At 39.8% G+C, this 14,231-nt stretch overlaps 1 protein-coding gene across 1 annotated transcript in view; it reads left to right on the top strand.

The window, feature by feature from the left end:
• The window catches only part of LOC139282418 (testis-expressed protein 264), a 30,016-nt gene extending 26,110 nt beyond the window's left edge, over positions 1-3,906 (top strand). The window contains exon 4 of the mRNA XM_070902120.1: positions 3,622-3,906. Coding sequence (XP_070758221.1) covers positions 3,622-3,893 — 272 coding nt within the window. The 3' untranslated portion in view covers positions 3,894-3,906. The remainder of the gene's footprint in view (positions 1-3,621) is intronic.
• Positions 3,907-14,231: the final 10,325 nt, after the last annotated feature.

Raw genomic sequence — 14,231 nt, 5'->3', positions numbered from 1 at the left:
AATGACACAGCAAACATTTCCTCTTTTTTAACAGAGTCAGGCTAACTGTTTCTACCTGCTTCCAATCTTTATGCTAAGCTAAGCTAATCGCTCCTGGCTCTACCTTCATACTTAACAGAGAGATATGAGAGAAGTATTTGCATGTCTCTTTTGGAAAGAAAGCAAATAAGTGTATTTCCCAAAATGCCTTTGAAGCTGTGTTAGTAAATAGTGTTTATTACATAGCAGAGATCAAGTCATTTTAATGCATAGGCCTAAAAATTGAACATTCACAGTCTTATTTATGTTTTTAAGCATCACACCAAGTCATGTCTAACAACAGTCAAGCATCAAGTTCTCCTTGTGACTGAAGTCTAACTAAACTCCAAGTCTCTGGTCTCAAGTCTCCAGCTCTGATTGTCACCCGTTGCACAATATATTTGTCTGCACTGATTTTTATCGAACAGGATTTAAGCCTGAATATAATAATTATCTTTATGTAGATTAAGTTTGAGTAAGCACATTAAATCTTAACATGCTCAAATTCTGCAGCGTCTTCCTCATTCCAACACAGGATCAACCGTCACTCGGATGCATGTAGCGACTGATGCCTGCGAGCCACACTAAACCCCTCCAATCATATTCAGAGACAATTTTTGCCCCCAAAAAATGAAGATATCACGCTTAATGTGTATCTGCCAATCCACATGGGATTTTTCTTCCCCATTGACTGATTAAATTCTGTGACTTGCTTTAGGCGTTCAACCAGCAGAGGAAAACCAACATGGGACCAAACTTGTTGCTCTTTCAGAGCCCAGTATGCATATTTTTTATATTTGATTACATTTTTCTCATCAATCACATGCACATGAGGTGGGTGTGAATTAATCAGCGTGAGAGCTTGTGGCTACCCTCAGATTTGGTTGTTTCTTATTTGAATTTTGAATGCAGTTTTCTAAAGATAAATAGAACTTAATTCTGTACATTGTGTTCAGTGCTGATTCGTATGTCTTTCATTTCTTTTTCTCACGTATACAACTTCTCTTCCACTAGGTTAAAAAATCCTCATAGTTTACTGTATGCAGTCATAGTGGGGAATAAATAATTTATCATTCAATCAGCTATGCAGTTTACATGCAATTAGTTTAAATTCTCATGGTTCACTTCTTGTTCAAACTCCTGTGTTGCTCCTCTGTCCTGGCCCCAGTCTCATATTCTGTGTCAACAGGAACTGATTTCCACTGCAACATCTCTCTCTTCTTTTCTAATATCATATTTTGGGGGGATGTGTGACACAACAGCATGATTGCTGTTAGTTCTTTTATGTTTTGACTATTCCTGAATGCTTTTTGAATGTTCTCGATTTAATTTGCAATATATATTCAGATATAAGTATTTTCAGGGTAATTAATGTTCTGTACTATTTTCATCTTGCTATGTAACACCATTTCCTCTTTTTGTATTTTGCTTGTAGTGTTGGAAGTCTCTTAACCTGAGCTCTGAAGTGTGACTTTCAACATGTCTCTGAAGTGTGTGTTGTTTTCTACCTTTGAAGTTTAATGAGGAATGAAAAAAAAAAAGTTGTCTTGCTTTACTGTTTGGTGTCTCAAGAGCCTGTCACAAAGTTATTGACAAAGTCAGCAGCGACTCCCACTATATTTGTTGTCTTTGTCTTCACCTTCGTCAAATCTATGTAGGACTTTGTTTAGGTTACAGCCAGTGTTCATTATGAATACCAAGAATGAAATGTTGAACAGATTTTCTGAGACATTTGTTGATTGATAATTGGTGACTTTGAGCGCTGATAACTTGTGACTTTATGATACACTCTTTGCTTAAAGCTTTAGTTTTTCCTAAATTGAAATGCACTGCAGTTAGAAGACTGTCAACCTGTCATTCTGTTAACTGCACAAACCTCAGTCACCTCTTCCTCCTTACCTTTGCCCCATGTCATAATGTATTTGTCACCTGTAACATGACGATTAGCCTCCTTCTGGTTTCTGTCCACTGTTTCATATGAAAGGTTAGTTCTTGCCATTTGTGTGTATCGTCATCATCATCATCATCATCATCATCATCATGTCTGCAGTTGATGACAGGCTGGCTTAGGAGATATTGGTTTGAGAAAGGTGTTATGTGGAAACACTCAAAGCCACACAAAGACAAAAGGTCAACAGACTGGCACACACATGTATGAAATTGATCCTATTAACCTGCAAGGAACAAACTACAAAAACACTGGGGAGTCAAGTAGTTGGGCTGCTTCTATGAAGCCGTCTAATTACTGAGCAGAAGACCTTTAGATTACAGGAGTTTCTAATTAACAACATTTCACTGTCTATTTTGAGTTCTGACTTCATGCCGCAGCACAAGGTGTTGCCTAATAATTGTAGGAAAACCACAGGCTTGCATGGCTTTTGAAGAAATCTGTTCTCTTGTATCCACCAGTTAAGTAGTTTTGGGGTTTCATTTACAAAAATCAAAAAATATAATCCAGTATCTCTTAAGGACACAGGTTATCTTTATTTTGTCACTGCCTTACGGCTGTTACAGCATGACTGTATGGGTGGTAACATTAGTCTTCCGGTGGGACATTCATGGTCCCTCGAGGATGAATACTACTACTTTGTGATCCTCTGACTTTTCCTCTTGTGCCACCATGAGCTTGATGTTTTTGTTTTATGGTAAAATGTCTCAACAATTGTTGGTTGAATTGCTATGAAATTTTGTACAGACGTTCGTGGTCCCCAGAAGATGAACCCTAATGACTTTCGAGATCCCCTCACTTTTCATCTGGCACCACCAACAGGTCATAGTTTCCATTCCTGTGAAATATCTCAACATTTACTAGATGGATTGGCACAAACTTTACAGACATGAAATCCGTCTGACTTTGGTGACCCTCTGACAATTCCTCCAGTGCCACCTTGAGATTTACATTTGTGGTTTTGCGTGAAATATTTGACCACTATTGGATGGATGAAATGAAATAAAACTTGGTAAAGACATTAATCTCTCCCTCAGCATGAATTGTAATAACTTGAATAATCAAGTGATCCCCTGACTTTTCATCTAGCGCCATCATCATGTCAAATTTTCAACTTATTCAATACTTTAATACCTGCGTAACTAAATGAACTAAACAACCTCAGCTGTACTTTGTGTTTAGAGCTAATTAGAAAATGTTTGTAAGCTAACATGCTAAACTAAACATGACCATGGTAAACATTATACCTGGTAAAGACAAGCATGTTAACTTTGTCTTTGTGAGCATGTTAGCCGCTGGTGTGGCTGTAGACTCTTGTTTTATGTCCTTGAACTATTTTAACAATCTTTCTAAAGCATATTTGGTCAAATTGTATGAAACATGCTAGACAACATTTCATTTGAAGATACATTTTCCTCCATACAATATAATTTCTAAATAGTTGATAAGTTTTATGTAAAGTTTGCACAATTTATTGAAGAGATAATAGTTATTCTGGACTGAAGTCACAGTGCAGCTTAAACACCATCATGCAGATTTTGGTTGAATCCCAGCACTGGATTTTTGGGCAGCCCAGCTTTTCTCATGTGGCGTTTGTTTATAGAAGTCCTCTCACCATCTGTCCATCCCCTCCTTTTGTTTTATCACTGCTCTAGGTGCAGACTCAAACAGTGAATACAGCTCGGGGAGTGGGGTTCTCCCGTCAGACAGCAGAGAGACGTCCCTGGCAGCATCCTCGGCCCACTCTGTGCCTATCCAGGATCAAGGGGATAAAGACTACAGAGGGAGAAGCTCCGGGGGAACCTCGTTTAAAGAGCTGGACTGGGAGCAGGCAGAGAGAGAAGAGGGGCTTCATGGAGACTCCAACCAGAAGAGCCAGGAGGCTCCCACTCAGGAGTGGTGGGGTGTCGTTGGAGAAGAGGAGTAAAAGTTCAGTGAGACATATTAGTTGAGGATGAGAGAATAAAGGACTGAAATTCAAGGTTGGAAAGTGCAGATTCTGAAAGCGTGTCTCACAATGTGTTCATGTCCAAATGGGGAAATATTACAGGATAAGGCAGGTGATATTCTATATTTTTGTTATTGCGAACAAATCCCTTGAAAAGACCAAGCGATGTGTTAGTCTGTTTTTTCCCCACTCTGAAAGCCCATTATTTCCTACAGAAGACTTTAAAACATGTTGTGAATATACAGTGTCATTTTTAAAACTTTCTAAAACAGCTGGGCACTGTAGTTTTTAGCAATTGTTAGTAAATAGAAGTAGTTTGGGGACTGTTGAGTATTTACGGCAGCAGGACGGCGTTTGCAGAATCAACTCTGAGTAAACGACGGTGCCCATGTTCATCGTGATGAAGGAACATGTCACCCAGTGCAACAGTGTGTCTCATTGATGTGTTTTTAATAGTTATTGCACAACAAAGGAGATTGATGTGCAAAGGAATATGTCAGACTTTGGCTTTTCATTGGAAATTCATAATAAGAAAAATCTAGAATATAACCCAATTTATTTTGTACTCTTTTAATCGCAGTTTTGTAGTGAAAGTATTCAAATCTGCAAGAGTTTGCTGACAGAAAACAATCCACTTGAAATCTGCAGAACTTATTCAGGTAGCCTGAGTTTCTTGAAACTTGGTGATGTTTGTCCAAATCACACAATATGACTGAGCTGAGTATTTGTTAGCCAATAATTTTACTTGAATGTCCATCAATATTTTATATCTCCAGATTGCTGTATTGAAGCTATCCATTACCTGCATTTCTAAAAAGATTTTTGTTCGTTTGAGGAACATACAGGGAATTTTGTTAAATGATACATATTGATTTGTTTTCAAAGGTCTTTAATTTCATTCATTAATAACTGACATAAGGCATTGAAATTACACATGATCACATGATCGGTACTGTACTGTTTTTTCTAAAAAAAAAAATCTTGTGTTTGAGTATTTGTGCGCCTTTTTATAAATTGTATGTGGATTGTTGGTGATGCGCATGTTTTGATGTAAAATTGACTTCATTTCCAAAGGGAAAGGTGTGAACGAGTGCATAATTACCTTCTTCCTGTAGTCCTCCTGACCACCTCTGAGACTGGGGACACACATCATGGTGAGTGTGCAGCCTGCTGCCATGATCAGTCAAGGAGAAAGATGACAAGACAAGTGGGCTGACCATTAATAATTATTTCACTATGACTGAAAGCAAAGCTCTGTGACCCTTACTTGTATTTACAGTCACGCTACATCTGTCCTCTAGCATCTTCAAATTATCCTCACACATTCACTCCCCAGCTCCTTAATTTTCTGTTAAGCCATTGTCAGCCATCATATTCAGTTATTTTACTTTCTCAACCTATCTCCCATCTGCTGTCTCTTTGCACAGGCTAATTTCTGTTTGGTTTTTCTCCCTTTTGTTATTTTCTCTCTTTCCCTCTGAAATAAATATGGCAGCCGCAGCCTGAAAGACCACCTGATGACCCACGGCTTATAATGTATGTCCAGCCATATCCATGTCCTTTATCTTCCAACAAACAAGAGATCACACCGAGCTCCTCACAGCAAGCCAAGCTCACTTGGAGGCTGCAGGCAGCTCAAAGGGATGTGCATGTGTGTGATCAAGTGAGAAGAAAAGCCATATATGCCAGTTTCAAGCAAACAGCCTTTGCATATTGTGAGCTAAAATGTGTGCTTTTGATATTCTCCAGATTACCATTTTCACCTTAAAAGAAATGAGTAATACGTGTAGAGAAAGGCTTCTTTAATCCAGCCTAGGTTAAAAGAAATGTGGACCTTTTGCAGCCATTATAAATACTTAATCATAGTACATGAATAGATAATAGAAAATCAAGACATTAGAGTAGATACATTCATTCAGCTTCACAATGCCACATGTGCTTTATTTGACTGAGGCTCTCGGGTGCCTATCCAGTTGGAGACCTGTTTCAAGTAGAAGGTTTACTGAGTTATCTGGATAACTGACAACAAAGTTATCCAGATAACCCACTAAACCTACTTCTTGGACCCAGCCCCAGTATTGTTAGAGGCCAGTCACAACTGTTTTTTGTATGATTTGCATTTATCTGTCAGCTTGGTCTCTGAGGAAAACTATATTGTATTCATGGAGATATTTAGCTGCCTAGCTGTTCATTAGAGTGATTTTACTCGACAATCGCTCGTTAAACTATACCGTCTGTTCTCACATGGAACATAGAAACGTGAAAAAACAAACAAACAAACCCAGCTTGTTACAGCATCATTCATTAATTTATTCTAAATTGGAGTTGCCTCAGAGACTTAATTGGCAGAAAGCTGAGCTTTTACCTGACAAATGTTCTACAAATAAGATGATCTATAGTGGGTGTTTACATTTTTAATCTATATGCTGATAACGCTAAAGAGGGGGAAAATTCCCAGAGGATAAAGTTAAACAAGATGGATGAGCTTTAAGAGTAAGAGTGAAGCCGTGAGAGGCTTTCTGTGTGTGTAATTATAAAACCTCTCTGGGAGCGGTGGGTGTACTCCTCTTTTACGCATACACACGTGTTGGTAACATGTCGATCTGCGCTGATCTGTGAATTATATGTCGGCTACGTTGTTTATGGTGCACACAGGTGGGAATCTAAACTTAACTAGACTTAAATATGGCATCATTGGTATGATCTCAGAGGCTCTGTGGATAAATAATCAAGGCTGGCCGTGCCTTTGGAGCTGGTAGGGATACAGTTTTATGTCTGTGGGTATTTAAATGGTAATTCCAGTTTATAACAACTTGTTTCTTATTTTCATAGTTTAGGACCACTGTTCCTGTCGACAATAATAGCTATGATAATACGTCCAATAGGTCAAGAAACAGGCAAGCTTTTTTAAAGGGGGAAAAACAAAAAACAAAGGCAAATGGTAAAATTGTTACACCAACTTCTGGTTTGACTTTGACCTACTGTGCTTGTTGCCGCTATTAAAAGTGCAGCCACTTTCTGTTTTACCTCCAAATAGAGTAGTTTCAATGTTCTGACTAAACTCTTGGCTTGTTTACAAGGCTTGGCTTGTATCTGATAGTCTGACTGCTCCAGTGTCTTGCCACATTGTAGCCATTTTGCCTGTTCCCAGCAATTACTTTAGTCAGTACAATATTATCATAACCAATAGGAATAATGGCCCAAAGTATGGAAATAAGAATCAAGTTGTAATAAAACAGAATTATCCTTTAAGCAAGGATGAACTCGGGATGACTTGGGATGGGAAGTTGAAGCTGTGACCTTCTAGTTACAGGATGGTCTCTGGCTAATGGGCAATCATGCTGCTTGAAGGGGAAGTTCACCCAGATTAAAACAAACAAAAAAAACAAACAAACAAGAAAAACATCTTGTCATTTTTAGTAGTTTGGGCTGCTCAGACTAGAAAAAAATAGTTGGAAAAAACTCAACAGCAAAGTCACTTTCCAAAAACAATGTCCCATTAGCAAGTGAGAATATATAACATATTTAGGTGGACTGACCCTTTAATAGTTCATTCTGCTCAAACCAAACCTGACCTCCCCTGATATACACTGGGTGTTAGGGTTAGGGTCATAGGATGGAGGAAATATTAAGGTCTAGTTGTGGATATTGGAAGTGGTAACACCCTGCTCAGAAGAGATTTGTCCACTTCCTCCATAGACACTGTATGGGTGAAGTTATTGTTTATTTTTTAACAAGACCATGTGTTTTCATACTTGTGAATAACAACAAAGACAGAAACTAAATTGTGGATCTTTTTGGTGTTTTGTCATCATTCATTACTGTTGAATTATCAGAAAAGCACAAAGAGAGCAGCAGTCAGACTGGTGCTCACTGACTGACCACTGGCTAGGAACACTTTGTTTTCTGTGCTCTGTAATTTCACTCGACATTAATTGGCATGTTCCTATCTAAACTCTGCATTCCACCCACATGCCCCCAACTATTGTAATGTAAACTACAATTCTATTCCAGGAGAAAATTGGTCCCTTTGTGTTAGCTGAGGGAGTTATGCAACAAGCAGGACCCGCTCGTCATTTTAATTGCCACTGTACACAGAAAAAGTTCTTCTTTTCCCAACCCCTAACTGCAAAGTAGCTATTGTTACTCCGGAAATGAAACATTTGAAAACAGTGAGATGTGTTTTGTATGTGTGGGTGAGAGGAGGGGGGTGGGGGTGGGGGTGGGGAGAGGTGGTGGAGAGAGGTGGTGGCGCTTTAGCATGTGAAGGTGACAGAAATGGGTGCGCAATTAATTCATACTGAATGAACTTCATGTTGCTACCTGAATATTTCCAGATTTAATTGTAACTTGGCCGAGCAGCAGGAAACTGAGTTGGACACAAAAAGTAAATTGGTGCAGCAGACCTTTTCTGCACTCCTCACTAATTATGCAACAGGAATGTTTCTGATGTAATATTGTTTTGGATGAGAAAAAAGTGCAGCGTTTATTGCATGAAATGGTGTCTCTGCAGAATGCTTTGCTACCGAACAGCATGAAGACTAGTATAGGTGTTATAGTATTACCATTGAGACTCTGAAGTTTGCCACTGCTGGCTCCACAGCCTCTAAATAGTTATGTTTTTATATATGTTATGATTAACACAACATATGAGGACGAATTGTGTATTTTCTGTATTTCATTCAGCCTTGAGCTCAAATACGCCTTCATGCTATCCCCATATGACTGAACTGCAGATTAAATTATATGAACTCTTTTGCTTTGGTGTGTGTGTGTGTGTGTGTGTGTGTGTGTGGCCTTTCCAGTGGAAAACAAACTGTGCAACGTGCCTCTTTAGTTTGTGAAGTGCTATGCCACTCATCTGGAGTGTGATTCAGTTTTAATGAGATGGAGGTGAATGAGGAGCTGGCCAGCCTTCACAGAGTGAAACAAAAAAGTTGATGCTCATTTCTCTTTTCTCATCTTTCTAAATTTAGCTGGAGAGCTGCAGCGCCTTGAATAGTCCATTTGGAAAGATTTTCACTTTTTTTGTAGTGTTGGAGATGGAGGGTTTATCATTAAAAGTTAGATTGACACCATTCAAGCTCAGTTCCACAGGGAATGCAAAGGATGAGTCATGTGAGAAGTTGGAAACAGGATTTGGGATTTAGATTAATGCACTTTTCTTATTGTTTTTGTCCTTTACTCATAAACAGTAACATTTTTTTGGTAAGATTTCATTATTTTTGAGTCGCTCCTGTTTAGGTGCTGTGACTCACTTCGCTGCCTGGCAAACAAACGCTTTATGAAGCGCGGGCAGGTTTCTGAAAGGCGAGAGCACAGCGTCGACTCGTTGCTCTCATTATAGCTGTGGAGCAGCAGAGTGGCTGAGCGCCTGTGATCCGACGGTGCTACAGCAGGATTTCTCAACAGCTCTTATTTTGAAAATTGATTTGATTAACTTTCCAAGAGAGGAAATGTAATGCAAACATTAAAATAAAAAAAGGTGTAATTACAGCTGAGTTTAGATTCACTCTCAGTCCAGCTGGCAGCAACATATAGAGAGAATCCTCCCAGCATCGTTACTGTCGATGCTGCTGGACACTTGAGCACTACGGGGCGGTAGGTTAGATTGCTCCGGTCTGTAGGCTTGTGCACACGGTGGCGGGCAGGCACAAGTTGGAGAGCACCGAGAGGAGTTTTGCCACACTTGCCCATGTGAGCAACACTTCAGAACCAAGGACAGATCCAAACCGCTGCCTGGCAAACATGCTCAAAGTGAGCAACATCTGGACTCCGCTCGTCACATGAAGCTCTTCCCGGTGTCTGCGTATTGTCGCACGGGCTCGTGGAAAAGAGACCTGCAGATATATCCGGCAAGATACATCTAATGCTACAACCAGGTAAGACATTATCAATTAATAACTTTGACTTTAACATTGTAGTATGTCTGCCCCCCCACACAAATGACTTTGTCTCTGCATTTGCCTTTGCATTTTTAATTGTCTAACTGCCACTAAATACATCACGATGAGTAACAATTTCCCAGCATGTCTCTGAATTGCACTTAGATCTCACATGGCACAACATCACAGGTGAATATGTCTCAGAGCAGATAGAAACAGCAGCCGAACTTGATCTAATAGCCTTCACCACTTTATCATTCCACCACACCACACCTGAGTGTGGCTGTATACTGGCACGTCTTGGGATAAATATGCAAAGTGATTTCCCACCTGACCCGAGAGAATGGTCACAATTGTCTCAACTAAAAAAAATGCATAATCTAATATCTTATTTGCACTTCTCACACCAATCAGAGCTTTCGTTTTCAGACAGCGCCCTAAGCGATGTAACAGCATCCTGCTGGGAATATAATTGGGTTGTTTTCAGTTTGCATGATTCATGAAAGTACTTACTCGGTGCACAAAACATTAAAAAAAAAAAACGATTTGGCTTTGGACAAATCCATCTGAGTCCATGATTGCATGCATCACATTGCTGTCAGTGGATCAGACAGGATGTGATGTAGCAGCAGGATTTCTCTCAAATGTAAGAGGATGACGGTGATATTGGTTACTGTATTACCACCTCCATGTTTCCATGAATGTTATTATTGTATCATGTAATTATTAGATGGTGGCTGACAGTCAGAAAACCATCTGTAGCTAGTCTCATTCTCATATGTCAGTCATTTAGACACATGAAGTTTACTCCTGAATAAGCATCCAGGTGAGATATTTGCACAATAAAATCATCTGTTGTTTCAGAGCTAAACAGGTGGACGACCAGATTTCCCTGAGCTATTTTTTGATGAAATGATGCACTTGATCTATGTTCAAATTCCCAATCAGCTGGCTGCTGGCCACCACAGAGGCATCCTAATTCCTTCAGCTGACAAGTCCATGTGGAGGGATAAACTGTGTGAGATGATATAATGATGGAAATCATTAGTGGAGTTATGGCAGCTGCAGCTTTTGTTTTTTTCCTTTTTGTATTTAATTTGCTGTGAAGACAGGTCTCTTGCTTTGAACAGCTAGTTCCAGGCATTTAGAGGATCATCAAAGGTCATGATGTTAAATGGTACAGGTGATTTGTGTCTTTTGACTGAGTAGTTCAGTTTTCCAGGATAATGTGAAAATCCCTTGTTCTGTAGTGTCATATTAAATGAAGGAAAAAATGAACCCAGGTTTTACTTGTCACTTGGGAAAAGGACGACACTGTGTCCACAATCCATCTTGTGGATTCTGTCATATTAATGAGCACAAACAATACTCATAAATTATCCTCCTATCAGCGTTGGTCACATAAACATTGGAAAGCAATATTTTAAATAAATCTCATGGGACGAGTGCTGTGTTTAGGATGTTATTACTCCACAGGCTTAATGATTCATGTGTAGTGGATTAGACTCTAAATGAAATGTCATGTACTTTCAAGTATTCAACAATGTGCCAAACGAACCCGATAGCAAAGTCTAAACACTTGAGGTGATGTTGAAATGATCATTAATAACATTATTATACATAATTGTGTTAAATAACACATCAAATGGATTTATTTTGCATGATCGCTGTGGATTATGTCAACCATTACAAACAGGTGGTTAGTCCCTCACCCCCAAACCATCTCTTCAGCTCATTTTCCAGTAATGAACAGCATTGTATTGCTCCATCGATACATGTACATAGTACGGTTGTACTTGCCAATCTCCATAATTGCTGAAAGCGACTCTGCAGTGAGTCATACATTACACATTAGCTGTATTTGGATAAGACAATATCGAATGGTGTTCTCAAAGCATCTTTATGCTAATGCTGGTGAAAATCCTCTCTTGTCCTGGGCGGGAGCAGTAATGCATTAGCTGATGGTTCAAAGCGAAGTAAAGCACACTGCCTTTTCTTTTTGAACTTGCCTTTCAGAGGGAATATTGCGCTCCGACATCTGGGGACCGAGTGACTCTCTCAGCTGCTGAGTGCGAGCGTGACAGCCGTTTCTAGATCAAGATAGTTTTAATGATGTGATCGAGGCCTGATACGAGCTACTTCACAACTAAGCAGAGGCTCATGCGAGCTGATAATACGGCTCCTGTTTAATAAGTGTCTCTAATATTGGTAGGAAATATGGTTTTGATAGCTTTATTTCATGTCCACTTCAGACTCTCCGGCATTTATTTCCTCTTCTTTAAGGATTTGAGAGTCTCCTCTGGACCTCCAGTCTCTCTTTGGTCTGGTTTGCATAGGCCTGTCTAATTGGCTGTTCCTTATTGCGCCATTAATTCACACTGTGACCTAGTCTTTGCAACCAGAAAGCCCCCATCTGCTCCAAGAGAGAGCACAGAGGAGCAATTAGACTCTTAATGTTGAACTCTTCAAGTTACTTTCTCACCTCTGTTCTAATAATAGGGCAAATGTGGCATAGCAATACCAAAAACAGGACACCAGGACACACAGCAGGTCTGAGAAAGATTTTACACTGTGACCTCACACGTTACAACATGTGGATTCATCAATGTACCATACGCCCCCCCCCCCCCCCCCCATAACATCCTGATGTAATATTTATCTGGGGGAAAATTCAGCATTCATTACACTTTTTCCTCCTCGTCTTCTCTGTTGTTTGTTGCTCGCAACGCTCCTGGGATGTTACAGGGTATTCCTCAAATGTCCCTGCAAAAACATGCTTACACACACACACACACACACACACACCAGATTCATTTATCTGGGTGTACCTGCAAGACCTGGTGTTTTTGTAACCTACCCCTTCATACTCCACTGTGGGGGGTTTTCTGCCTCTGTGAACACAGGAAACACGACACACTCAAATGACTGTTGAGAGATCTACTAAAAATAGAACTGATAATACATTTGGCACATTTTTGTGTGATGTTACAATATCAGTAACAACACTGTGCGACAGAATGGTGGAAGTCACTAATAAGCTCCCCACTGCTTGTTAATGGAGAGGGGAGCGGCAGCACATTGAATCGTCCAAACTACAGCCGAGCTCTGTGGGTTTTCCAGAGTGACTCCTCTAAAATCTGAACTTGAACAATATGAACGGACTCACAGGCAATTTCTGTTGCTTCCATGTGTCATCTGTGCATCCCTCTGACATTCAAATAATGTGAATAAAACTAAAAGCACGTTTTTTCAAGACTATTATCAGTCAGGAGTCGGGTCATTAAAAGTCCACCACGTCTCCATGTAAAGGCTGCTTAAATCGATCTGTTTGCTTGAATTTGTGTGTGTGTGTGTATGTTTGATGAATGTGATGAATAACTGTGTTTGAAAGAAACAGGATTGGTTCCTCCCTTTCTGAGAGCACCGTGATTGAACCAGCCCACCTCCCTAATCAGGCATCATAACAACTCCTGGTGAGACCTAAACCTGTAACCTCAACATGATAGGAATCTATATTAGCATACATGTCTCGCTGCCCACTTCCCTGCAGTCCAACCCTTATTTTTTTAACCCACCATGTTTCCATGGCAACCACAGCCATAGAGGAGAACCACCATCTATGTGATATCTCGGTTGTAAGCTTGGAAATTACGCTTCACTTGAGAGGTGCCTTAAATATCTGTAAATGTTTGATGTGGTCACACGGCAGCTGTAACTCTGAGTTTGTCTTTCAGATAAAGCTGCAGTGATTGGGCTGTATTTCACGCTGGAATCCCCGAGAGCCTCGCTGAAATAATCTCTACTTATGTTTCACTTCAAAAAGTAACTCATAAGATTCACAGCCCGATTTCAGCCTCTTGACAAGGCGGTCTCGGATTTAGGCCGTCCAATAATAGCATTATTTGTCTGTAACATTTCTATAGATCGCATTAGGCCGAGAGAAAAAAAAAAAGAGGTTCAGGCAAAAATCGATAAGAAAACTGTAAAGAACCGCTTGCAAGAGAAAGATTAGATATAAACTGGCTTAGATATGAAACAGTCAGAGGCATAAAGCGGTATTTATAAAGTGGTATTTTTACTGTTTCATATCTTTGAATAACCCTGAGGGCGAAAAGTTCAAAGAATGTAACGGTATTAATTAAAAACAGTGACAAGTGATAAGCTGTCAATGGAGTTCAATAATGCACATTGTGAGACATATGGACAGTTATTACTCTGTCACTCACACATAGATAGATAGATAGATAGATAGATAGATACATAGGATTTATGCTTGATTAACTGGGTAATTAGTCTTTCCTTTCATTCACTCAGGAAATATCTAACATGCTGCATCCACTGAAAGAAGACTTGAAAGTGATCTGCCTCCAGACCCTGTGAACCTCTGCCCCTCTCTACTTCAACCAGCTGAACCCCACTACCCGATCCTGCC

This window comes from Enoplosus armatus, chromosome 3 (genome assembly GCF_043641665.1).
Source record: "Enoplosus armatus isolate fEnoArm2 chromosome 3, fEnoArm2.hap1, whole genome shotgun sequence".
Lineage (NCBI taxonomy): Eukaryota > Metazoa > Chordata > Actinopteri > Centrarchiformes > Enoplosidae > Enoplosus > Enoplosus armatus.
The sequence above is the reverse complement of the archived record's forward strand: the minus strand, read 5'-3'. Positions and strand labels throughout refer to the sequence as shown.